Source organism: Thalassophryne amazonica, chromosome 11 (assembly GCF_902500255.1).
Source record: "Thalassophryne amazonica chromosome 11, fThaAma1.1, whole genome shotgun sequence".
In the NCBI taxonomy this organism is placed as follows: domain Eukaryota; kingdom Metazoa; phylum Chordata; class Actinopteri; order Batrachoidiformes; family Batrachoididae; genus Thalassophryne; species Thalassophryne amazonica.
The window spans coordinates 32,607,227-32,634,686 of record NC_047113.1 but is presented as its reverse complement, the minus strand read 5'-3'; the positions used below and the strand labels follow the sequence as shown (position 1 = coordinate 32,634,686).

Genomic DNA, 27,460 nt, shown 5'->3' with positions numbered 1-27,460 from the left:
TTCTGGAAGGTTCTCCTCTCTCCACAGTGAAATGTTGGAGCTCTAACAGAGTGACCATTGGGTTCTTGGTCACCTCCCTGACTAAGGCCCTTCTCCCCTGATCACTGTGTAGATGGGCGGCCACATTCACATTGTCATTATAAGGTATTCTGTGCAGAATTTTGAAAATGTTTTTTTAATTAATCTATTTGGAATAAGACTAACATAAAATGCGGAAAAAGTGAAGTGCCTTGAATCCTTTCTGGGTGCACTGTATAATTTAAATATGTATTCATGGAAGAAGAGGAGGATGCACAACATCAACATTTAGTGAGGAGAAACTGAATCAAAATGGAGATGACGTTATGAGATGTTTTAGCCTCACCCAGAAAAAGTAGGGTGTGGTTCTCCATCTTTTGGATTCTGAGAAACCAATATTTCTTGAGAATCTGAAGTTTTGACTCACTGGGTAAAACGTTGAGAAGTGCTGGTTTCTTAGAGCGCAAAAGATGGAGAACCACACCCTACTTTTCCTGGGTCAGGCTCAAAAAATCTCAGTCACGCCTTGTATTTTAAAAAGTGATTTTTGAATGTTTTGAATTGATTGTGAATCATTAAGGATGTGAATCACAATTCTGACCTAAATCTTATTTTTTTTCAACACCAATGTCAAATACACAGACACTGTGGTAGATGCTGAATTCACTGCAGCATTACTGCACACTTTGAAAACTCTCAGAATACTTAAAAAAACAGCATCATCTCAGGTACCATCTGGTCTGATCTACTTTTAAATTCTAGCCAATCAATACTCACCTTGGTTGGTAACTCACATTCAGTGTGCACAGCAAGTGCATAAGAGACAAATATATACACCCTGCTGAAATCAAAAGATGAATTGCACCTGACAAAAAGAAAAAACCCTCATTGGACTAAACATGTGGATCAAAAGGTACACCTTACCATTCACTTTCAAGTGAGAATAATCCACGTGTGTGTGCATGTTGCAATTTCTTTTTTGTGTGACTGTGAAGAAATGTGAATGATGTGATAAAAGTTACATTTTTGTAACTTCTTTTAAGAAAATGGCTTTTTAAAATGAATGCATAACTTAAGGTCCATATCACCAGTAAATGAAATGTCAAATGAGCTAACTATTCTAAATAAACAAAGAATTATAAAAAAATATTGGTGCATTGCCTTTTATTTTTGGTGCCGTATGCCCTGAGAAATTAAGTCATAAATATGGGGAATTTAGCCAGGACCTGGTTTCATAAAGCAGTCTAATCTTTTAGTCTATTAAACTTACTTAGTTGACTAACGTTAGTTGACCAACATGATCCGTCTTATCAACATTTCACATCGATGACTAAACTTGTAGATTAGCCGCCTTACATTAGTCAATGATTTTCACGGGCATAGTGGCCTCGTGAGCAGTTTCCATGAAACGCCTCCAATGCGCAAGAGTTTTGTTTACCTCCGGGTTGGTCGGTGTCATGAACTATCCAGCCTTTCCTCCGTTAACTGAATTTATCAACATTTATGGACACATACAAACTGCAGAATGACATTAGGGGAGGTGATCGTCTAGTGGTTAAGGCGTTGGGGTTGAGATCGGAAGATCCTCAGTTCAAATCCCAGTCTGACTGGAAAATCACTAAGGGCCCTTGTTGCTCCCAGTGTGTAGTGAGCGCCTTGTATGGCAGCACCCTGACATCGGGGTGAATGTGAGGCATTATTTGTAAAGTGCTTTGAGTGTCTGATGCAGATGGAAAAGTGCCATATAAATGCAGTCCATTTAAGAACATGGTTTAATCACAGTAGCTCTGATTTCATCAGACATTACTGTTCTTTGTCTTCGCTGACCACTTCGACCACCTCTCACACAACCTCCTCCTCTCAGATTTCTATCCATTGTCGTGCCTCACAAACCAGTGCTCTCTGAACCGGCTTATATATGTTCCCTCACATTATTGGCCATAAGTGTGATCAATTTTGAGTTGTTGTGTTCAACTGGTGACACCAGTGCTTTAACTTTTGACACCTGTGCTCACCATGATGTAACAGGTGCATCACAATGAAAATGTGTTGGCAAGTTGTGTCTAAACAGGCGAAAAGTGCCTATGGTTTTTGACCAAAGAGTGACTGATTCAATCAGTGGGTTCAGCAACTGAGCATTTGGTTCAGGCAATAGGTTTAGTGTTTCAGCAGTTGAGAAAAATTGTAAGAAGAGCATGTTGAAGTTTATTTACATTTATGGTAGGCTATATGTTGCACTAAAGTAGGTTGTTACAAAAGTGTGACATAAAAACACATTTAATTATGGTGAATTACCATTATTTGTTGATTTTCAATTTAGCAGATTTATAGACAACAGTACAATTAAAGGTGATTAATGGCCCAGTTTTAACATTATGAGTTGGTTGAGATAAGGTGTACCGCTACTTCAAACTGTCATAAAAGTTCAAAGTCAGAATGAAGATCTCATGAGTTTGGTAAAGACAAACGTTAATTGTCTGATAGTGGTAGGCAGTATAACAGATAAATACCCTGACATCATACTGTTTCACAGTTTCATACTCATCACTCACTCACTCACTCACTCACTCACTCACTCACTCACTCACTCACTCACTCACTCACTCACTCACTCACTCACTCCCTCACTCACTCACTCACTCACTCACCTCATCTTCAACCAACTTTCTCCAACCAAGGGTAATGGGAAAACCTATGCTATGCTATTTATGCTACGCCAACATTGTGGCTTCTCTATGCTGCAGTTTCCACGACTGCCTGTGATGCGCCCCCCGTGGTGAAGGGAGCAGGTGAGCAGAGGTCATGTCAATGTGCTAAACACAATAGTACAAACCTGAAGAAGCACCCTTAGCTGGCTTTTCATGAATATGTATTTGAAGCTAAGCAATGCCACTTTTGGCTAATTCCATTTGTTATAGAAAATGAATGTGTGCATTTGTACAGGACTGCACTGAATGAAATCGTCCCATTATTAGAAATGGAGTGGCTATACGCCCAAACCGTTGGCTCAATAAAGTAAATATGCGAGCATATACGCCCAACCACAACCAGCCAATGAGCGTGCTTGTAAGCTCACTTCCGGTTTCAATGCGGGAGGGAAAAAGGCAGATATTTTTTCACCGGCTGCGGGAGGGTTAGCACCCGCGGAGGGGCTGTGATCTAAAGCGGTTCGTTTGGCTCATCACACCCAGGGAACTGTGTCAAACTAACACCATCTTACAGCCCACAAGCAGCATTTTGTTCAAAAACTGTTTCGCCATCGTTAACAGGCTTCCGTTCAAAATACTTATGAAGTCTGTCTGTTTTGATCCATTGCGGTGTTTTCGCAGTAATTAAAACGACCGCCGTTAAATGTGTCAAACATACGCACAATAGAGCCTTAAACGTGGTGTAAAAAACATAGTTTAGATGCACAAAATGTGTCAAATACACGATCACGGTTGGGCGAATAAGATAAGACATTATATTTATCTGCCCAACAGTTGGGCGAATAAGGTAAGACATTACATTTATCTGCCCAACGGTTGGGTGTGTAATGTTCAATGTATGACTTATCTGCCCAACGGTTGGGCGTATAGTCTTTGCCTATTAGAAAACATAGTTCCAATGCTTCCTGTCCATTTTCTTTATCAGTGTTTCTTCAGAGGCTGCAAATAAGGGTAGAAGGGAGGAGGGTGAGATGATACACTGTGTTCTGTGTCCTCTAATACTGGACACAAGCCAAAATGGAGAGCTGTTATTGGATAATAAAGATGGTTCAATAGAGCAGACCACATCACCAACAAGCCCTGTCAGAGAGTACAGGGTGACCTCTAATTAATTGCTGCTGAGCTGCACATGGGTCAACGAGGTATTTTGGTACGTGCTCTCTACGTGTGTGGATTCCTTTATGGAATTTGTACTGTTTTGCACATTGGTCTCTAATGTTTGCAGTGTACCGCCATTGTTTGAGAGCAAGTAAACAAGTTTAAAATTAAATAAACAAGAGCTTCAACAATCATTACCCAAAGGACAAATTTCTGACTGTTATTAGAAAAATGAGCACCATTTTCAGGCTTTGATAAACTAATTAAAAAGGTGTTCTTTTCCCTCTTTACCTGGGGGATACAGAGGAAAACAAAAATGGAGTATGAAAGAGAGAGAGAGCAGAAAGACAAATACATCAGGAGGAGATAAAATCTCTGCGTGCTTTGTGAATGTTCCTCAGGGTCTGACTGTTTGGTCTGTGAGAGGCACTGGAGCGAGGGATGACAGAGACGAATGATGGAGGGATGAAAGCACTGATGGGGCCTCTGGGAGGATGGAGTGATAGAACAGATTTGCCATCCAGAAAATTAATTATTGAAAACATGACCAAATCATATTATTGTGGATGTAAGCGAGGAATCGAGAAGATAAACAGGCCATTTCAGTTCGAGTGTCAGACAAAAAAAAAAAACAACAAAAAAACAAAAAACAAAAGAGACACATACGGGGAGAATCCTGAGCGAAGGATGGATACTGACGGCGGTTTACAGGCTGAATATTCATCATGAGTGTGTGCAGCGACGCACACTGTAAAATCCCTGAAAACAGTTTGTTGGAGCCGTTGCTGGCAGCAATGCATCGCCAAAAGAACACCATGAAAGCAAATCAAACGGTCTTTGAAGGCGGCTTCAAAGCACAGGAGTAAAGATGCATTTAAGGACAACATGTACTCCGTACAAGAACACAGTGATTGTAGCTGGAGACCGCCAGGTGTTGCGTTACGCTCTAAATAAAATTATGCATAAAACTCTCAGTTTAAGGTTTGGATATTCAGAGCAGAAATTAAGAAGACCTCGCACAGGACGGCTTGTGTGTTGGAACCAGGACACTGTTAGACACTGTGACTAAAAGCTAATTCTGCATTTACATGTTGTTAATTGAAAACACCACCATGGGGCTCTATGAGAGCCAAATGCCACACCCCCAAATGGAGCTCTGTGTCTACAGGCAAAATTAAACTCAAGGGTCAATATAAAACAAAGCTAACACATGCAATAAATCAAAACTATTGTAATGACCAAATCCCAACACAGAAGACAAAACAGCAGTGAGATTACAACAGCACAGGATGTGGACAACCAAAATGTAGATAGAACAGTGAATGAGTTAGTCCAATTGAAGCAGCTTGTGTAGACAATAATCAAAAAGAATATATGCTCTCATCTTGTTCAGGTCTGGGAGCACGTCTTTGGTCTTTGAAGTCAACCACTCAGGCACACAACTGCTCTATCAACACCTCTTGAAAGTAACCATCTATCTGCCACAGCCAGGTGACATATGGGAATTTCCTTGGCCTGCTGGATCCTTAACACATAGGAACCTTTGTGCTGGATTATGCACCACATGGCCAGAATATCGCAGCTGACACTCACAATGAAAATCAGTCTCCCTAAGTAACTTGGAACAAGTTTGTGTCACAAAGTCATTCCAGCAGCAAGATTTTTGAAACAGTCCGAGGCATTCAGTCGTTGTCTTTGGTCACTAGTTAGTGGCCAAGTATCACAACTATACAGCAAGACAGGAAGTGCCAGGAACCAGAAGACTTAGACATTCATTCTCCAGCAAATATATCATCATTGCCAAACCAATCTGTGTAGTGAGCTCATGACTAACTCTTCCCTGGAGTCTCTCGATCTCAAAGGTGGAGGACTCTCTTCATTATACTCATCACAAATTCTCAAATAAGTCATTGCACTGTGTGTCCTGATGTGTTGTACTTTTACTGAGATGACATCAAGTACCCGGTTTTCCAAAAGCCTATTCTCAGCATTATTACGGTCTGCCAAGGACGTAGTAAAATCATTGGCATTTATTTTCTTTCTTTCTTTCTTTATCTGTCTGTCTGTCTGTTAGCAGGATTACGTCAAACTACTGCACAGATTTTGACAACATTTTCAACACAGATACATATTAGTGCATGGAAAGGCAATTCAATTTTGGCAGTCATCCAGATCCAGATTCTGAATCAAATTTCACTTTATATAGACTTTGAAGGATTATGTCAAAACAACTTCACAGATTCTCACCATTTTTGCACCACAGATAGATTAGGACATGGAAAACTCCACTGAATTTGGAAGTGATCCGGATTCGGATTCAGAATCAAGATTTTACTTTATATAGGATTTGAAGGCAGCACGGTGGCTTAGTGCTTAGCACTGCTGCCTCACAGCGAGAAGGTTATGGGTGAATTGGAAATTTAAAAATGTCCGTAGGTGTGCGTGCAGGTGTGAATGTGTTTGTCTATATTTGGCCCTGCGACAGGACTGTCGTCCTGTTTAGGGTTGTCAAATAAACTGTTGGCCGACACAGCTTACTGAGTCCAACTTGTGTGTTTTATTCACAACTCACATGAACTTACATGCCTGAGCTCTCGTGTGTGTCACGAACTCTCGCGTTACTTCCTGTATATTAAGTGACTACGTATGCACCATTTAACATTACTGATACCTGACATCTCCCCCTCAAATTATTTTAATTCTAGAACATGGGGTCACAACATTAAGCTTATTAATAATAAACCTCATTTCCTGTTAGTCTTAACAACTTAAAAGAATTAACTCTTTCCCCACTTGTCTTTTACATAACTTTTAAGATACTTCTCAGATTACTTCAAAATGTAAATCATAGCGCAAACTAAAATTTAACTTCAATGTTATCTGAGTTACTTAACTAAACGTCCATTCTTTTCACAGGTCTACTAACTCTACCAAACCTGGTCACTGTCAGTCCTTCGGGTGTTACTGTAGGACTATTAACTTTACTCTCACACAGTCCCTGGTCAGAGCCTTGTTGGGGTGTTTCTTTCTCTGGCTCTGTGGCTGATTGCCCAGTGTCTGTATTCTCTTCTTCCGTCATCACCGGCACTTGCTGAAGCTGTCGCCTTTTTCTCATCGTTCCTCCTCCTGGCGACTTCACCTGGTATGAGCATGGCGTGCCACACTCCTGCAGCACCGATGATCGGCCTTTCCACACCCTCTCCCCATCCAGCTTGGACAGGACCTGGTCACCTGTGTGTAAGGGTGGTAAGTCCCTTGTGCCTTGTCTCCGGTTGTAGTAGAATGCTTGTTGTTGTTTGGCTTCTTCATCTCAGCGATGGATGAGGCCTCGGTTCGGCTGCCTTGGAATCAGGTTTTTCTTTAGGGACGGCAGTGTTGTGCGAATCTTATGCCCCATGAGCATTTCTGCCAGGCTCACTCCCGTGGATGTGGTTGGCGTGGCGCGGTAGCTCATTAAAGCCAATTGGGGGTCGTCTTGCTTGAGTATGCGTTTGGCAGTTTGCACTGCGCGCTCCGTGTGCCCGTTGCCTTGTGGGTTGTGCGGGCTGGATGTGGAATGCTCAATGTCATACAGCCTGCAAAACTCTTTCCAAGCATCACTGGTGTATTGAGGTCCATTATCACTGACTATCTGCTCAGGGATCCCAAACCTGGCAAATGTTGTCTTCATTGACCTCACTACCTGTTCTGTTGTTGTGGTAGGTAAATGTAGTATTTCTAGATATTGTGAGTAATAGTCTGATATCACTAGGTATTGCTTTCCTTTGTATTCACAGATGTCTGTGGCTCTCTTTTGCCACGGTCTCTCGGGCAGGGGTGTCGACTGTAACAGCTCTCTGCGCTGAGTGCGTCTGTTTGTCTGACAAAAGTGGCATGTTTCAATTTTCCTTTTAATGTCCCCTGACATCTTATGCCACCACACAGTCCCTTGTGCACGTTCCCTGCACTTGGACAGGCTCTGATGTCCCTTGTGTATGCGGTCTAGCACCTCCTGTCTCAAGGCCTGTGGGATTACAATGCGACAGCCCAGCGTGATAAGGTCTTCACACTCAGAGAGTGAGTCTCTCATCATGAAATAGTCTCTAACACTATCTGAAGTACTACTCACTCGTTTTGGCCATCCATCCCTGATCAGCTTTCTCACACTCTGGAGCTGTGGGTCCTCCTGTGTGGCTGTCCTGATCCTGTCTAGCTTGCTTTGTGAGACAGGCCAGCTGTGGGTCACTGCATTCACGTGGCACGCAATGACTGCTTCTGTGGTGCTGTCTCTCTCCTTCAGCAGGCTGCGTGAAAGTGCGTCGGCTATGACCAACGTTTTGCCTGGTGCATACTCTACTTTTGCATTGAAACGCATGAGCCGCATCAAGAGTCTTTGGCACCTCACAGGCACTGTGTCTAGGTCTTTGCTATTTATCAGCGGCACCAGCGGCTTGTGATCTGTTATGAGTCGGAATTTGTCCATGCCTACCAGGTACTTCTGGAACCTTTCACAGGTCCATACTCCCACCAAACACTCCTTCTCTATTTGTGCATACCTGGTTTCCGCATCTGACAATCTCCTGGAGCAGTACGCTACTGGCTTCCAGCTCTCTCCGTGCAGCTGGAGAAGGACTCCTCCCATCCCGTAGCTACTCGCATCTGCTGACACTGCAGTTGGTCTCTGTGGATCGTAGTGGGCCAGGACAGGCGAGGTGACGGGCAGAAGGGCACTTCTAACTCTTTGATGGCGCTCACCTTCTCTGGGTCTGCTCTTATCCCATTGGGGTCCACAATTTGGCCCAGGAAACGCAGCTGTGGTTGTGCATAAACACATTTTTCTTTGTTCAGCTTAAGGCCTGCTTGCTCCATCCTTTCAAGTGTGCTTTGCAAGTGTCTTTCATGTGTGGCCTTGTCTTTCCCATGCACAATCACATCATCCATGTACCCTGCAACTCCTTCCAGGCCTTCTAGCAGTTCATGCATCTTGCGCTAGAATATATCTGGGGCTATGTTTATCCCAAACGAAAGGCGGGTGAAGCAGTACCTCCCGAAAGGTGTGATGAATGTGGTTAAGATTCTGCTTTCTTCATGCAGTGGTATCTGCCAAAAGCATGAAGCAGCGTCGAGGGAGGTGAACACAGTGGAGCCAGTCAGCTTGGCCAGCATCTCATCTGTGGTAGGTAGCTGGTAAGTTTCTCTCTTTATGTTTTCATTCAGCTTCTGGAGCCCTACACAGATTCTGACTGCACCTGACGGCTTCAGAACGGGCACCACTGGCGCACCCCATTCTGTTGGTTGTGTCACTTTGATGATCACGCCCTGTTCCTCCATGCGCTGCAGTTCAGCTCAGACTTTGGGTAGGAGTGGCAGTGGGACTCTCCTGGCTGTGTGTACGGCATGTGGAACAGCATCCTCTCGTAGGGGTATCTTCACCAGGTCAGTCTTCATCGTCCCCTGGTGGACAGCTGCTGCCTTCACTTGCTGTATTCGCTTCACTAGACCCATCTCCACTGCTGTGTCTCTGCCCATTAAGTTACTGACTGTAGGCTCTCTTGCTACATATATGTTGAAAATGTGCTTTCTTTGTTTGTGTAATGCACTAGCTGTAAATTGTCCCATAATGTCCAGTGTTCCTCCTGGACTCTCTAATGGGCCCTGGTGTGGCTCCAGCTTTCTTTCTGGTTTGAGTGTTTTGAATGTTTCCATGTTGAGTACGGTGACGTCAGCACCTGTATCTATTCTAAATCTCACTGGCGTGTACCCTATGTGGATCTGCTCTGTCCATTGTTCTGCACTGCTTTGTTTTTGTTTACTCACTGCGCCGAGGTAGAAGCTTTCATCCTCTTCATTGCACTGGTTAACTTCCCTCACAGTCTTTGTGAAGCATTTTCTTTCCCAATGCCCCTTCTTCCCCCACTTCCTGCATTCTGAATCCAAAGCTGGGCATTTGGCTGCATTTTTGTTTTTCTTTACTGCACCGACTGCACTTGCTCTCCCCTTGGTAGTCGTGCCGCTGTCCTTCGCTCCTCTCTGCCTGTGGTTTTCCTCCTTTCTTCACGAATCTCTTTTGTTTTACTGCTTGCACTGCCAGCAGAGCCTGTTGCTCTTGCTGCGTTATCTGTTGTGCTACCTCTTCAGCTTACCTCTCCATAAGCACTGCCATTTCGAGGGTTAAGTTCGACGTTAACTGCAGTTTTCTGGACAGTTCTTTATCCCTTATTCCCACGACTAATCTGTCTCTTATGTGTTCATTTTTCTTATCTCCAAACTTGCAATTCTCACTCAGTTCATGCAGGGCTTGGATAAATGTCTCCGCCATTTCCCCTGGTTTCTATTGCCTCTGGTAGAAGTGTTTTGGTATGAAATACTCTTCAAATTTCTCCAACACAGTCTCATAATCATTCTCATCCTCTTCCTCTGTGAAGGTGAATGTCTTGAAAATATTTTCGGCTTCGTTGTCCATTGCATAAATTAGCGTGCTAACCTGGACGTCTGCACCTTCGTAGCTTAGCTTTGAGGCTGACCTGAATCGCGTGAATCGCTGTCTCCATGACGGCCATTCTCCAGGTTTCTCGAAGTTGAAGTTTTCCGGAGGCTTAAACTTCGCCATTGTAGTGTGTTCTATCCTAGAGCACTTCTGACACCATGTCAAATAAACTGTTGGCCGACACAGCTTACTGAGTCCAACTTGTGTGTTTTATTCACAACTCACATGAACTTACATGCCTGAGCTCTCGTGTGTGTGTCACGAACTTTCGTGTTACTTCCTGTATATTAAGTGACTACGTAATGCACCATTTAACATTACTGATACCTTGACAAGGGTGTACTCTGCCTTGTGCTCTGTGTTTGCTGGGATAGACTCCAGCCCCCCCTGCGACCCTTAATTGGACTAAGCAGTTGGAGATGAGTGAGTGAGTGTGATGATTTGAAGGACTACGTAAAAACTACTTCACAGATTCTCACCAAATTTGGACCACAGATACATAATAGGGCACGGAAGATTCCACAGAATGTTGGAGGTCATCTGGATCCGGATTCTGGATCAAGATTTCTCTTTTTATAGGTTTTGAAGCATTATGTCTCACCAAATTTCAGGATTGGCAGATGTCAGAAATCTCTGACTGCTCTTTTTTTGAAACTGCTTTCTTTGGTTACCATACCAAACATCTGAAATCCTGTGTTGTATTGTGGCCATATCTCAGTTCAGGCTGTGCACCCTTTTAAGGGCTGTGTCTGAAAAAAAATGCACTTTTCGCAACTGCTTTGGTGATTGCAGCTGAAAACAAAACAGTACACCATTTTCCCGTGTGAAGTTATGTTATATATTGCGCATCAGGAGTGGCTGTCCCCATAAGTGGTCAAATCCCACAATATCACGCAGGGTCCAAATGAGGCTGTGCCGCCCTATTGTCTCTGTAGTTATTAACTCTCAAATTGCAAAGCTGGAGGCTTGCTTGGTTACAGTAAGAAAATTGAACATCTTCTAACTTCCTGTTGTTGGTCCTGCCAGAGTACAACATCTTTATGATCAATTAACATAGTCTCAATCAGATATCATTGTTTAGGTGACTGTGTGATTCATCACAGTGAGAAGGTCAAGAATCTTGGTATGACCATAGACCATTGATCTAACACTGCTGTTTTATTTACACATTATCAAGATGGCCCATTATTGGGATGGCCCATTGTCATTTACAAATTATCGCTATGATTAAACCTACCATGTTGATGGCAGACATGGAAACTCTGATTCATGTCATTGTGCCTTCCAGACTTGACTATTGTCATGTTTTATTTTCTGGAATTCCACAAGATGTCTGCAGATGGTTCAGAATTTTGCTGCTGGAGTCTTGACTGGAACCAGGAGATATGATTACATTACACATGTTGAGACTTCTCTTCACTCCAAATGGTGTTGCACTGACTTATCTTGCTGAACATGTTAAACCTTATGTGCCTTCTTATATACTTCAATCACAGGATGCAAGTTTGTTCTGTGTTTCCAGGACTAAGAAGTAGTCAGCAGGTTTTAGGTCCTTTGCTTACTGTACTCCTACACTGTGGAACAGTTTTCTTGTTGACATTAGATAGTTGAGTTCCCATGACTCTTTTATGGTAAATCTTAAAATGTATTTATTTTCTTTGGTTTATCATGTTTTATTTTTGTCTTTGCTGTCTTTGATCTTTCTTTGTATTTGCATGAACTGTTTTAAATTTGTTTTATGTTAAAAACTTTCTGCCTCAAATGCAATATAAATAAATGTATTATTATGATTAATATATGAATGGTGGTCTGCGGTTGTGAGGCTGGTTGGATGTACTGCCAAATTCTCTGAAATGCCTTTGGAGACGGCTTATGGTAGAGAAATGAACATTCAATACACGAGCAACAGCTCTGGTTGACATTCCTGCTGTCAGCATGCCAATTGCACGCTCCCTCAGATCTTGCGACATCTGTGGCATTGTGCTGTGTGATAAAACTGCACCTTTCAGAGTGGCCTTTTATTGTGGTCAGTCTAAGGCACACCTGTGCACTAATCATGGTGTCTAATCAGCATCTTGATATGGCACACCTGTGAGGTGGGATGGATTATCTCAGCAAAGGAGAAGTGCTCACTATCACAGATTTAGACTGGTTTGTGAACAATATTTGAGGGAAATGGTGATATTGTGTATGTGGAAAAAGTTTTAGATCTTTGAGTTCATCTCATACAAATGGGAGCAAAACCAAAAGTGTTGCGTTATATTTTTGTTGAGTGTATGTACATATCTATCTAATAAAGCAAGAAATGTCTGTGCGTGTGGCTCGCATATCTCGCTGACTGTCAGATCGACCTCAGCTTTCGGATATGGCTTGCACATGGCACGATGATGTGCATCCTTTATTATGAAAATTTTGGGATTCATTTGAAAACCTTTATTTTGACGTAAAATCTTTATTTTGATTAACATTGTAACATTCACACTTCCAAGATGACATTGCTTGCTGATGTGCCTGGTAGCAAAGTTAAACAACATCAGATAGTTCATGCCGCTCGCACCATTTTTATTATTATTGCTGATTTCAAAAAACAACATTGTCATTCACGATTTTGGCTTTTCTGTCTCTTTCCAAACTAATTCATCAATGAACTAAATCATCATTAACGAGAACAAATGTGTCCACTAATGTAGGGGCTCTATGGAACATTGTGCCTAGAAGTACAATTCTCGATAGTGGCATCTCAATCTTTGTCCACCAATAGAGAGGAAAATATAGAAATAAGCCAAAGCAGCCCCTGAGCTCAGAGTATTGAGATTTTCACTGAGGCCAAGGAAAGGTTTAATTTGTTTGAATGCTTTAGGATAATTAGATTTTAGAGCAACCTCATTGCTCCTCTCAGAGAGAGTGAGCATTTCTGTTTTCAACTATTTCCTTCTTGGTTATTTTTCGGATTAAATGTGGGCAGTTTACAGGGAGGTTCCTCCAACCCCCCCCCCGTCTTTTTTTTTTTTTTTAACTTTTACTCTTTGGACAAAATGGTATAAGTTCTTAACTCCTCAAGTGTAACTGACAAACGTGGAGCTCATGTCTGTTTGACATTTCGCTGTAGAGAGGTCACAATGAAAAGACATCAGACAATCTTTTTTTTTTTTTGGCAAGCTGTGACCTCTCTCTCTCTCTCTCTCTGACACACAGGTGGATGACAGCTCGGGTCTCATGCTTCACCTTCTGTGTCAGACATAATTAAAGGTGTTTCTCTTTTTTGCACAGTCTTAATCATTAATCGGGACGTGATGTGAGTTTGTTTAATTGAACACTTCAAACTAGCCCACGAGTCGTTTGAAGTTTGTTGAGAAAACCTTTCAATCTCCTGTCCAGTTTATCAGAAAGACAAAGCCTGTGCTGTGAGCCAAACATCTTATTCCCTCAGCAGCACTGCTACACCACAGGACGACCTCACAGATGAGGGAGGACAGAGAGTCAGACGATTTGATACGGAAATGAAACTCTCACATTTGACACCACTGAAAAGGGAAATGATTTGAGTGAGGACTGTTTGCCTGATAAGCACACGGGGCTCAATTTTACTTATTTTTCCTTTAACTAGGAGCTGAAATTTTCTTTTGTAAACCATTTCACATCATGTAGGAACAAAATAGACAAAAACGGGAAAAAATAGTGTTTTAATTCAAATGGTACCACTGACTTTCCACAAAAGAGCAACACAAATTGAAACGGACAGAGAAACATTACTTGACAGCAACTGGACTTTCTGAAAGCCTTAAAGATGGTAAACCATTCATCCACGAGTTTCATAAATGCTCTACTAGCGCCTTTTTGTTTTGTTTTGTTTTTTTCAACTGAAGAATTAATTTGGACATTTGGTGAAACATCTTGATGATGGACAGCATGTTCGGTATTACTGAGGTCCCTTAACTAAAACAGGCACAGCTGTAACAAAAAAAAAACAAAAAAAAAACTTACGCAGTGGTGATCAAAAACTGTATTTTTGTTGTTTTTGTTTTATTTTTTCCTACTTTACAAGCTTATGATGGTTTTCGTTGCTATGGGTTAGTGCGTGGCACCATGCGGCTTATCATACATTGAATTACAACAAACAATAACAAAACGTGTAATTGATTTTGTAATTACAACACAATGTGTGGTTTCTGATAACATCCATCCCTTTTTATTTTGTGTCTTATTTAACAATTGGATCCCCCTTTATTTTTCCATTTGCCACGTTTGCTATCGTTTAAGCAGCGATTTCCACCTTCACTGTGGTGAAATGAATGTTTTCCGCTGTGTAACAAAACTCCCACTGGTTGCCAATTAAACCATGAATCAGTGTTTAATAAGCAATCAGAAGGACCAGTTGCTCCCTCTAAACTGGTACTGTTTAGCAGATGACAGATGCACGAGCACTCGCTGACATTTGAATCCAACGTGTTACGACTCAGAAAAAGTATGTCAAGACTGACGCCCACTGAACTCACATGAGACAGTCATGACATGAACTTAATCCCACGTATCTTGGGTCTGTGAAAGTTTGTGTTGCGTAATCACATGGTGAATGCCACAGATGCAGGCACAGACGTACAAGTCAGCAGACGAACACACACACAGATGGAACACAGTTCTATAGCATTCACACTGCAGCTGTGGCAGCTAGTCAACTATAAGGTCATCATTCACTGAGCAATCATTCATTACTCTTGCACAACACCGCCTGAGCAGGGTACTGTAATCGCTCCTGTGGTGGGAATATTACTTGGGTAAGTGTCTCTAGTTGACTAAGTTGTGGTACAGATTGCTAAAAAGTCAAGATCGCACAAAACATAGGCCAAAAACATGTTTGCCATTGTATTGTCACTACCAATGTGGCTATTGATCAGTAAAATATTTGTGACCGATTGGTATAAGTGACTTCAGGCAATTCTAGGGTAACAGATTTACAATTAATTATGAAAAAAAAGTTCTAATTGTAATTCTCTTACTGCAGAATTTCCCTTCATGATGACCTCACAAAGAAACTTAATCAACTTACTCAAATATGTGCGGCCCGAAAGCTCACTGCATGTGTTGCGGACAAAAACTTAAGCCCCGGTCACACGGCACTAAACAAAGGACAAAGAAGCCCAAAGAAACAAGAAATCTGGACTTATGTTGACTTTCGGAGGCATTGTTTAACCTTCGTCCAGCTTCGTTCCTGCAGCTGGTGCGTCGTCAAAATTTTAAAATTGTTGAAAAATTTGAACGAATGCCGACGCCAACCTCAATTTGTCCGTATTTCGTTTTGCTCTCTTTGTTGACCGTTTATCGTTTGCTTAGTTTTCGTAACGTTAGCATTTCATCTGACTTTCATCCAATGTCATTCAACCTCCCAAGTCTGACATATTGAACGAAGGTTGACGATCTCATGAACGAATCAATAAGTAAAGCTTCGACAAGCTGAACAAAACATGCTTGTATCGCGAACGAATCGTCCATGTTTGGGATGACAAAGCAATGTTTTCATACAGAAACAATCACATTAAGAATGTTTTTATCAACTACTTTAACTACTTACACACGTTTCAACCGTTTGTGACCTGCGTGTGCAGACATGTTGTTGTGAAGACAAACAATATCTCTCACCTGGTCGGTTTTATACCCACTTTCAGTCACATCATCGTGAATGTTTCATTTTGATTTTGTTTAAAGTGTCGACGTCGATGTTCGCTTCGTTTTTCTTTCACTAGTTTCGGTTTTGTTTTGTTTCTTTTGTCGCTCAAGATTAGCAGGCTTTTCAGTGATGGGAAAGGTGCAAGATCTTTTGTCCATCTTTTGTCCTTTTTATCCTTCGCCCAGCTATTGCCATGTGCCGTGTGACCGGGCCCTTAATAATCAATAATATAAACTTAGATCTCAGTCATCATCAGCCCTCTGATGTCTTTCACTGATGAATTATTTCATTTGTTCAGTGTTAGTTTGTTCAAGTGTCATGAAATCGAAATGTGACATCATCCACCTGTAACATAGCACTCCTTTACAGTGATCTGCATCACTGTTTACCAAAGAAGACGCTCTTAATCAAGAAAAGATTCAACTTTTGTCCTGGTCCTGGTGATCAGCTATAAAATTCTGTCAAGCTTTTTAATGTTAGTTTTGGATTAATGGTTTCCTACTTGGTCAACAGTCTATTAAGTCATGGCAGTGGATTTTCCTCTTAAAGCTGAATAATGTCACACTTCTGTCTGATGCCTGCAACTTCATCAGTTCCATTGCTGTGATTCTGAGTAAAGTGAGAATTATAATTTTTTTGTTAATTCCTGCATGTTAATTTGTGCTGCCTTCCTCAGTGAAGTAAATCTCCATGGTCCCAATATTCTAATATTGTTTTTGCATCATAGATTGTACAATTGCTCATGGTACAATTAGACATGAAAGACTGCTAAAGAGGAAGTGAACTGGTGGAGCTGCACATTTTGCTTTGGATCCCTTAGCTTAATTCTTAAAATAAATAAAAAAAAAAACAACCAAATAAATAAATCAAATAAAATTCCCCCTGCTGTCAAAGACAAGAAGGCACAGGTTTTAAAGGCAAGTCCTTAAATACAACCAAACAAATATGTCAAACCCTAATTTGGAATCTTTATGAGTAATTACACAAATTTTTAGAACCTTTCGAAAATGTTCTTTTCTGTTTAAAGAGGCATTTGTTTTGGTGTATATAAACTGGTGAATCTTTAAAAGATCTGACAGTGAAAAAAACTAGAACTTAACCAATGTAGCAGTTCTGATTTTAAACTAACATCAGGTGTAAATAAAGTTGACATTTACAATTGGCTTGATACACATACTACACAACACCGTTGCAGTTGTGTAGATGGAGAAAATTGTGATTGAATTATTTTTAGTCAAAGTGTATGAAACTTAATAATCTGCAACCATACATGGAAGTAACTCTTTGAAGGATGGCTGACTGAACTGACCAAAACTTCATATTCCATTTTAAAAGTGATTGAAAATGCATGGGGAAAATGCCTATGTACAGTAGATACACCCATAATTCAGATAAAAATACAAACGTGCCTTAAAATAGAAGCATCTGGTTGTGTAATTTCACTCTGCAATGCAATCACATTTCAAGTTAGACATACTAATACTATTTTCCACATTTTGTTATGTTACAGCCTTATTCCAAAATGGATGAAATTCATTTTTCCCCTCAAAATTCTCCACACAATACCCCATAATGACAATGTGAAAAAGTTTGAGATTTTTGCCAATTTGTTAAAAAAAAAACAACAACTAGGAAATCACATGTACATAAGTATTCACAGCTTTTGCCTTGAAGCTCAAAATTGAGCTCAAGTGCATCATGTTTCCACTGATCATCATTGATATGTTTCTACAGCTTAAGTGGAATACACATGGGGTAAATTCAGTTGATTGGACACGTTGACACTTGACAGTGCATGTCAGAGCACAAACCAAACATGAAGTCAAAGGAACTGTTTGTAGACCTCCGAGACAGGATTGTGTCAAAGCACAAAACTGGGGAAGGGTACAGGAACATTTCTGCCGCTTTGAAGGTCCCAGTAAGCACAGTGGCCTCCATCATCTGTAAATGGAAGAAATTCGGATCCACCAGGACTCTTTGTAGAGCTGGCCGCCTGTCTAAACTGAGTGATCAGAGGAGAAGGGCCTTATTCAGGATCTTGACCAAGAACTGAGTGGTCACCTTGTCAGAGCTCCAGCATTTCTTTGTGGAGAGAGAAGAATGTTCAAGAAGGACAGCCATCTCTGCAGCAATCCACCAATCAGGCCTGTAGAGTGGCCAAGCGGAAGCCACTCCTTAGTAAAAGACATATGGCAGCCTGGCAGGAGTTTGCTAAAAGGCACCTGAAGGACTCTCAAACCATGAGAAACAAAATTCTCTGATCTGATGAGACAAAGATTGAAAACTTTGGTGTGAATGTCAGGTGTTATAGGCACCATCTCTACAGTGAAGCATGGTGGTGGCTGCATCATGCTGTGGGGATGTTTTTCAGCATCAGAAACTGGGAGACTAGTCAGGATTGAGGGAAAGATGAATGCAAAAATGTACAGAAACATCCTGGATGAAACCCTGATCCAGAGCGCTTTTGACATCAGACTGGGGTGTGGTTCATCTTTCAGCAGGACAATGACCCTAACACACAGCCAAGATATCAAAGGAGTGGCTTCAGGACAACTCTGTGAATATGCTTGAGTGACCCAGCCAGAGCCAAGACCTGAATCCGATTGAACATCTCTGGAGAGATCTGAAAATCGCTGTGCACCGACGCTTCCCATCCATCCTGATGGAGCTTGAGAGGTGCTGCAAAGAGGAATGGACAAAACTACCAAAAGATAGGTGCACCAACTTTGTGGCATCATATTCAAGAAGACGTGAGGCTGCAATTAGTGCCAAAGGTGCATCAACAAAATATTGTTCATTTTGTCATTATGGGGTTTTGCATGTTGAGGGGAAAATTTACTAAATTTTGGAATAAGGCTGTAACATAGTAAAATGTGGAAAAAGTGAAGCACTGTTAATACTTTCCAGATGCACTGTTTTTCACGTACCTACACCCATACTTGCATGCTAACCTGCTGTTCCACAAGCACTTCTAGAACTGCAGGCTTTTTAATCCATTGCACATGCAACAGTGAAGACACTACTAATGTTATGAGCTGGTACTAAGTACTTACTGCAGGGCATTACTACCCACTCACTGCTAAATCTGATATTATGAATACCATGTAAGCATGCACTAACAGATGGATAATGTTAGGATTGAAACTAACCCTTGAAATAGCTGTGTTACTGAAGGGGTTAGCTTTGATCCTCCTGAATGAATTATCTGGTTTCAATGACAGGCTGTGAGCTTGGCGATCCTTCATACTCGTATCGCTCCATGGTAACTGGGTCAGGATGGGAAACTAATTGCACCAAATGTTTCTGTTCTCCACCCAACTATTATAACGATCACCACTTTAATGAACTACAAAAGTTTAAGACCAGCATAACAGTTCACTAAAATGTATGCAACTGTACATTTTTTTATAATAGCTTACATATACTTCTACAAGTTAACACACAATATTAGACAGTCTGATCTACGTGTCATTATAACATGTAGATCGGAGCAGAAGCCATTATTACCATACACATTAGAGAGCTAAAGTGCTGCAGGAAAAGGTTGGATAGTTTTTATATCGGCAGATTTTTACAGTTGCCTGTGGCTACTTTTGCAGTTTCTGAAAAGAAAATCAGCCACTCTCACCCTGATAAAAATGATGCTCTACCCCACTTACCATCCTGCACTGTCCTCTTGGCTGAGCCAGTGTGGGATTTGGGACCTCGGTCTCCAAATCTTCTTGGCTCTGTCTCTCGCTCTGTAAAACAATCAGAAACTCACATTACTGAACTAGTATGTGCATTCGGGTTAATAATAGCCAACCATTATTACCTCTGGAAGTTGGGTCTGTATATCTTTGTGACATCATAAGAAAGGCTGAGATCTGGTATGTTTGGTATTTATATTCATATTGCAAACTGTTTTTCTTTATTACTTTCACTTTTGAGGGTCAGCACAGTAGCTTAGTGGTTAGCACTGTTGCCTCACAGCGAGAAGGTCGTGGGTTAAATTCCTGTGGCCTTTCTGTGTGGAGTTTGCATGTTCCCCCCGTGTTTGCGTGGGTTTCCTCCGGGTGCTCCGGTTTCCTCCCACATCCAAAGACATGCAGGTTAGGTGGATTGGAATTTTTAAAATTGTCCGTAGGTGTGTGTGTGTTTGTCTATTTGTGGCCCTGCGACAGACTGGCGTCCTGTCCTGGGTGTACCCCGCCTCGCACTCTATGACTGCTGGGATAGGCTCCAGCCCCCCATGACTCTTAATTGAACTAAGCGGTAGAAGATGAATAAATGAATAAACTTTCACTTTTGATACTCTGTGTGCTGCTATACAATGCTGCTGGAACCGTTCCCTGAGGGAGTCTTCCCAAGCGATCTATAAAGTTCTTTCTAATCTAATCTCTCATCAAAACCAGATTCATGTCTGTCACTGGCATTTATATAGATTTAACTTTTGTTTATTCCAATGAAATACACCCATAGTTGCTTGTTATACTGATAGTCCAGAAGCACGTCTAGAAGTGTAAACCTATTTAGACTATGTTCACTGTCATACAGAGAAGGAATGACCACATAACTGCTGGAGGTAAAAATATTTACATTCTTTAATATTAAGGTGTCTGCTTTAAAGAGATACTCCTTCATAATCATTCAAATGTAATACATTGTGTCATACTACTAAATTCCAGCCCTGTCATATTGTTTTTGATTTGAAACCATGAACATATATATGCTGTTACAAAACAAAAACAACTGCACGACGGGAAGAGTCAGATTTGGAGCTAGAACAATTATGATGGCTTGTGACTTTGACATTCCTGACTTCACACTAAACTACTGTCCAATCCAAAGGTGTAATGACTGCCTTTAGGGCCCCTTCACACATAACATGAATGACGCAGAAACCAGAAGAAAATCCACAAACCAAACATAAAATGGGGAACCACCTGCTGTCGTGAGGGACGCACAGTTGCACAGGTGTGCACAACACATCGGCGGACACACGCTTGTGCACATGTACAAACACGGTGCGAGCAACTGAAACAGGTTCCACCACATTGCGCTGCTGCTGTATGATTAGTACAATCACTGAATTGATATCAATAAAAAATAAAGGGGACGCAATACAGAACCTTGTGGTTAAATAACGCTGGTTAAATAAAAAATAAATGCCACTTGCAGGATTCAAACCTGCAATTTACAAAAGCTTAGTTTACGAGACGGAAACTTTACCACTGTGCTACAATCATTGTCTTATAACAGGAGTGTAATATGTGTAAAATCAACATACACTCAACAAAAATATAAACGCAGCACTTTTGGTTTTGCTCCCATTTTGTATGAGATGAACTCAAAGATCTAAAACTTTTTCCACATACACAATATCACCATTTCCCTCAAATATTGTTCACAAACCAGTCTAAATCTGTGATAGTGAGCACTTCTCCTTTGCTGAGATAATCCATCCCACCTCACAGGTGTGCCATATCAAGATGCTGATTAGACACCATGATTAGTGCACAGGTGTGCCTTAGACTGTCCACAATAAAAGGCCACTCTGAAAGGTGCAGTTTTATCACACAGCACAATGCCACAGATGTCGCAAGATTTGAGGGAGCGTGCAATTGGCATGCTGACAGCAGGAATGTCAACCAGAGCTGTTGCTCGTGTATTGAATGTTCATTTCTCTACCATAAGCCATCTCCAAAGGCGTTTCAGAGAATTTGGCAGTACATCCAACCAGCCTCACAACCGCAGACCACGTGTAATCACACCAGCCCAGGACCTCCACATCCAGCATGTTCACCTCCAAGATCGTCTGAGACTAGCCACTCGGACAGCTGCTGAAACAATCGGTTTGCATAACCAAAGAATTTCTGCACAAACTGTCAGAAACTGTCTCAGGGAAGCTCATCTGCATGCTTGTCGTCCTCATCGGGGTCTCGACCTGACTCCAGTTCATTGTCGTAACTGACTTGAGTGGGCAAATGCTCACATTCGCTGGCGTTTGGCACGTTGGAGAGGTGTTCTCTTCACGGATGAATCCCGGGTCACACTGTCCAGGGCAAATGGCAGACAGCGTGTGTGGCGTCGTGTGGGTGAGCGGTTTTCTGATGTCAATGTTGTGGATCGAGTGGCCCATGGTGGCGGTGGGGTTATGGTATGGGCAGGCGTCTGTTATGGACGAAGAACACAGGTGCATTTTATTGATGGCATTTTGAATGCACAGAGATACCGTGACGAGATCCTGAGGCCCATTGTTGTGCCATACATCCAAGAACATCACCTCATGTTGCAGCAGGATAATGCACGGCCCCATGTTGCAAGGATCTGTACACAATTCTTGGAAGCTGAAAATGTCCCAGTTCTTGCATGGCCGGTATACTCACTGGACATGTCACCCATTGAGCATGTTTGGGATGCTCTGGACCGGCGTATACGACAGCGTGTACCAGTTCCTGCCAATATCCAGCAACTTCGCACAGCCATTGAAGAGGAGTGGACCAACATTCCACAGGCCACAATTGACAACCTGATCAACTCTATGCGAAGGAGATGTGTTGCACTGCATGAGGCAAATGGTGGTCACACTAGATACTGACTGGTATCCCCCCCCCCAATAAAACAAAACTGCACCTTTCAGAGTGGCCTTTTATTGTGGGCAGTCTAAGGCACACCTGTGCACTAATCATGGTGTCTAATCAGCATCTTGATATGGCACACCTGTGAGGTGGGATGGATTATCTCAGCAAAGGAGAAGTGCTCACTATCACAGATTTAGACTGGTTTGTGAACAATATTTGAGGGAAATGGTGATATTGTGTATGTGGAAAAAGTTTTAGATCTTTGAGTTCATCTCATACAAAATGGGAGCAAAACCAGAAGTGTTGCGTTTATATTTTTGTTGTGTATAAATGTATTTTTTAGAAAAAAGAGAAAAAAGCGCCATAATAACTGACAAAACGGTGTTTGTTATGACACATTTTTGGTGATACATGACTGAAAATGGCATATTTGTGGCACTGTTGGCTTGTCATATTGTCATAGTCCTGCGGTGCGCTTGTTCTGCCAGACATGCATGTCAGGCCGGACACGCGTGACATTCTGATTGTCTGCTGCGTGATCTGACGTCTATTTCAGATGGAGCAGCCTGCCAAGGTGCGCTGCAGCCCGGCTGTGTGCACTCAGACGTGGCTGTCCGGCCCCCGTGTGATTATGTCTGTAAATACATATCAGCATGTGCTCGCCCCCTGCACGCCACATGTGGGGGGGTGACACATGCGCACGGTACACACGCATGCCACATGTGTGCTGCTTTGCAACGCCACACTTGTAGGGGCAGTTAGACAAACTTCACTGCAAGCTCAAAAGCGATCGTCTGCTCAGTATTTTCATGCTGACAGCGCGAACAGCACCACATTTTTTAAGTGTCCAGCGAGCAGTGTTGGATGTTCGTGTGTGACACCTGGAATTTGGTCAACACCTGCCGCAAGAGGGATCGAATGGGCTCTCACAGGGCACTTTGTCTTTCAGCCACTGGTGTGCGCGAATAGTTGTAGCAACAGGTGTACGACGCGTTGGAGGTGGCGCCGATTTTTCACGACTGGCATGCAATTCCTCCTTTGTGCGCTAGTTGGTTTCAATTGTGTTATGTGTGAAGGGGCCCTTAATCTTAAACATATTTTTGAGATCCCAACCTTGACTCAGCAGTGCAATAAAATGACACAAACCAATTTTTTCTCAGTTGAAACAGATAATCACTACAGCATCATTACCAAATGCACCAACAAGCAGTCAGCCAAGCAAAAGCAAGGTAATGCGCTGAGCCACCAAAACACAAATTTGTCCTCTTTCTGTCTATTGCAAATATACAGTACGCTCATGCACTCTGCAGTGTAACGTTTCTGTAGGTCAATGTCAGCACAGCATAAAAGAAGGCAGCCCAGCAGACAGACACTGTAACAGATACAGACAGAGATGTGACACAAACACCCTCCGGTGATTAACTCCTTACATCATCCATTTCCTTTAGTCAGGAGCAAGCAAGGCCTTTGAACAGGCACTGATCAGAGAATGTATGACGACTGGTTCGCAAGATGACCAAGAAGCAGTGAGGCCACATTAATAAAAAAAAAAATTTGCATGCAGTTTTTTTAAACTCGACAATCAAGTGTATTAGTTTTTCCTCAGTGCAGTATCCTGATATAGCTGCTCGGGGTGACCCTCCAGGCTTATCAACAGTACAGTAATGAGCAAGTAAGGTATTAGAAAGTGACCCACGATCTGGATAACATCCATCTGCTAGCACAATGAACCATTCACCATGTTGAGCACATGGCCATGGACAGTAGACAACTGATCCTCAGTTCCATAGCCAGTGTTGGTGGAATGTCCCATGAAAGAGTTGACAACATTTTGCATACAGAACCTGGAATGTCAAATATTTGTCTTCTGTGTGTGTTCTGTCTTTTGACCGATGATCAAAAGTGCATCAGGCTTTTTATCTCAAGTGAGAATGTGGAGTGTTATAAATTAGACTAATTACCTTCATCAGGAAAGGAAAGGAAAGGAAATTCATGCAGTGGTAATACCTGTCCTCACCCTATTATATAAAAAAGCCAAACAGGATGGACATAGTTTAGTGGATAACAAAAGGAACCGTTTATATAGTCTACATTCAAAGAGAGAACTGTACCAATATCTAACGGTGATCAAGACCAAACATGTAGTTAACCCTCTGGGGTCCATGGATGTGCCTGCATGTCAAAGTGTAGTTTTCATCATGTTTCTGTTAATAGATAAGCAACATCAGAGAAACTTCATCTCACCACTTCCTGGAACTACAAATTCTTACTGTGAAATGGATCTCTACTCTAGATGATGTTTAAATCACAGCCACCAGTGAAGGCTCATAAACTTGAAAAGAATGGTCCGGTCAATCTGAAAACCCTTTTTCCCCCAGTCTTAGAGACAAATAAAATAATTGTGGCAAAACACATGAAGGGGTTAATTTCTTCAGGAATGGTGCAGTAATTAAAAAAAAAAAAAAAAAATCAAGGCAGCAATGGATATTTTTTTAACATCAGTTTATCATAACAGGATTTTACTCATCCACAGAGGAATTATATACTCAACAAAAATATAAACGCAACACTTTTGGTTTTGCTCCCATTTTGTATGAGATGAACTCAAAGATCTAAAACGTTTTCCACATACACAATATCACCATTTCCCTCAAATATTGTTCACAAACCAGTCTAAATCTGTGATAGTGAGCACTTCTCCTTTGCTGGGATAATCCATCCCACCTCACAGGTGTGCCATATCAAGATGCTGATTAGACACCATGATTAGTGCACAGGTGTGCCTTAGACTGCCCACAATAAAAGGCCACTCTGAAAGGTGCAGTTTTGTTTTATTGGGGGGATACCAGTCAGTATCTGGTGTGACCACCATTTGCCTCATGCAGTGCAACACATCTCCTTCGCATCATCCGTGAAGAGAACACCTCTCCAACGTGCCAAACGCCAGCGAATGTGAGCATTTGCCCACTCAAGTCGGTTACGACGATGAACTGGAGTCAGGTCGAGACCCCGATGAGGACGACGAGCATGCAGATGAGCTTCCCTGAGACGGTTTCTGACAGTTTGTGCAGAAATTCTTTGGTTATGCAAACCGATTGTTTCAGCAGCTGTCCGAGTGGCTGGTCACAGACGATCTTGGAGGTGAACATGCTGGATGTGGAGGTCCTGGGCTGGTGTGGTTACATGTGGTCTGCGGTTGTGAGGCTGGTTGGATGTACTGCCAAATTCTCTGAAACGCCTTTGGAGACGGCTTATGGTAGAGACATGAACATTCAATACACGAGCAACAGCTCTGGTTGACATTCCTGCTGTCAGCATGCCAATTGCACGCTCCCTCAAATCTTGCGACATCTATGGCATTGTGCTGTGTGATAAAACTGCACCTTTCAGAGTGGCCTTTTATTGTGGGCAGTCTAAGGCACACCTGTGCACTAATCATGGTGTCTAATCAGCATCTTGGTATGGCACACCTGTGAGGTGGGATGGATTATCTCAGTAAAGGAGAAGTGCTCACTATCACAGATTTAGACTGGTTTGTGAACAATATTTGAGGGAAATGGTGATATTGTGTATGTGGAAAAAGTTTTAGATCTTTGAGTTCATCTCATACAAAATGGGAGCAAAACCAAAAGTGTTGCGTTTATATTTTTGTTGAGTGTATGACAAGAGCAGCAGACAGTAGGCAGGTAAGACATATTATTTTACAAATATACTATTTTCAAACATTCCAGATCTCTGCCATGTAGTTCACACCAGGTGGTGTTGCTGCACTGTAAGGCACAATAAAAAAATAAAAATAAAAATTACACATGGTTTTAAAATCTTTTTATATGTTACAGTACTTTTGTGACTTGAAACTTTGGTAAACCCATTTTTAACACTGTCCATGTGAAAAAAAAAAAAATTTCTTTAAAGATTTGAAGAATAAAAAAACAAAACAAAAAAAAAACAACAAAAAAAAAACAAACAAACAACAACAACAAAAACATTTCATATTTTCATCTTTGGAGCCAAATTATATCTTTTTTCACAGTGATCTAGACAAATACATGGCTCGCATTCAGAAAGCTGAGATTTTTTTTTTAACATTTTTATGTGCAACACATTGGCATTATACTAAAAAAGTACCTTAAAGGGGGAATTATTGAAAGTATGGTAAAACTGATAAAATGCCCTTGGACCCCAGAGGGTTAAGATGATGGAGAGAGTCTTGTTTCATGAAGACAATGCCCCAGCTCACAACCCAAAAGCCACCTTGACACTTGCAACAATTTGATCCCCACACTGGCATTTAATCTTGTGTGTCAATGACTAAACTTGTTGTAAACTGTGCGCAGCTGCATGCCAGTGCACAAAGAAAATTTTGAAATGTTCAAAATTTCTTGCGCGCATAAATTTCATGCCACTTGCGTGAACTAGTCATGAACATTGCGCAACCTATTTGCAAACACTGCATGTCACAGCATGTCAATGTGTGTCATTGTGGGTCATTGCGCACAGAGCATCTGAACCTGAAATTAGATTATGAAGTAATAAACATAACTTTACAGATACATGATCTAACTCATACGAAGGAATGAAAATGCAACTGTTTTTCCAATCCATTTCAATATACTTCTATAAATAACCTTTGCGACAAGATTTGAAATGTGTTCTCCACTGCATAACATGCATGAGATAACCGGTAGCTATGGATAATTTCTCTGTGATTCTTGGAGCGATGAGAGAATAGCTTCATCGGCCACGTCCTGAGAGCAAATGCATCATTGACTACGAAATGATTATTTTATATAGCGTGTTATTAATTGGGACAAAGTGGGACGCATTAAACGAACTGCGCGGCAGTGCCGGGATCAAATCTGTGGAATTGTCAAGGTGCCTAAAGGTTAACATGGCCACTGCACATGACAGCTGCTTTTCAGATGGACAACCACACACATAC

General features: G+C 41.7%; 1 protein-coding gene across 1 annotated transcript in view; it reads right to left on the bottom strand.

Annotated features, from left to right (window-relative positions):
* The window catches only part of spock1 (SPARC (osteonectin), cwcv and kazal like domains proteoglycan 1), a 601,282-nt gene that overhangs the window by 166,174 nt on the left and 407,648 nt on the right, over nucleotides 1-27,460 (bottom strand). Inside the window, exon 6 of the mRNA XM_034180928.1 lies at nucleotides 19,615-19,695. Coding sequence (XP_034036819.1) covers nucleotides 19,615-19,695 — 81 coding nt within the window. The remainder of the gene's footprint in view (nucleotides 1-19,614; nucleotides 19,696-27,460) is intronic.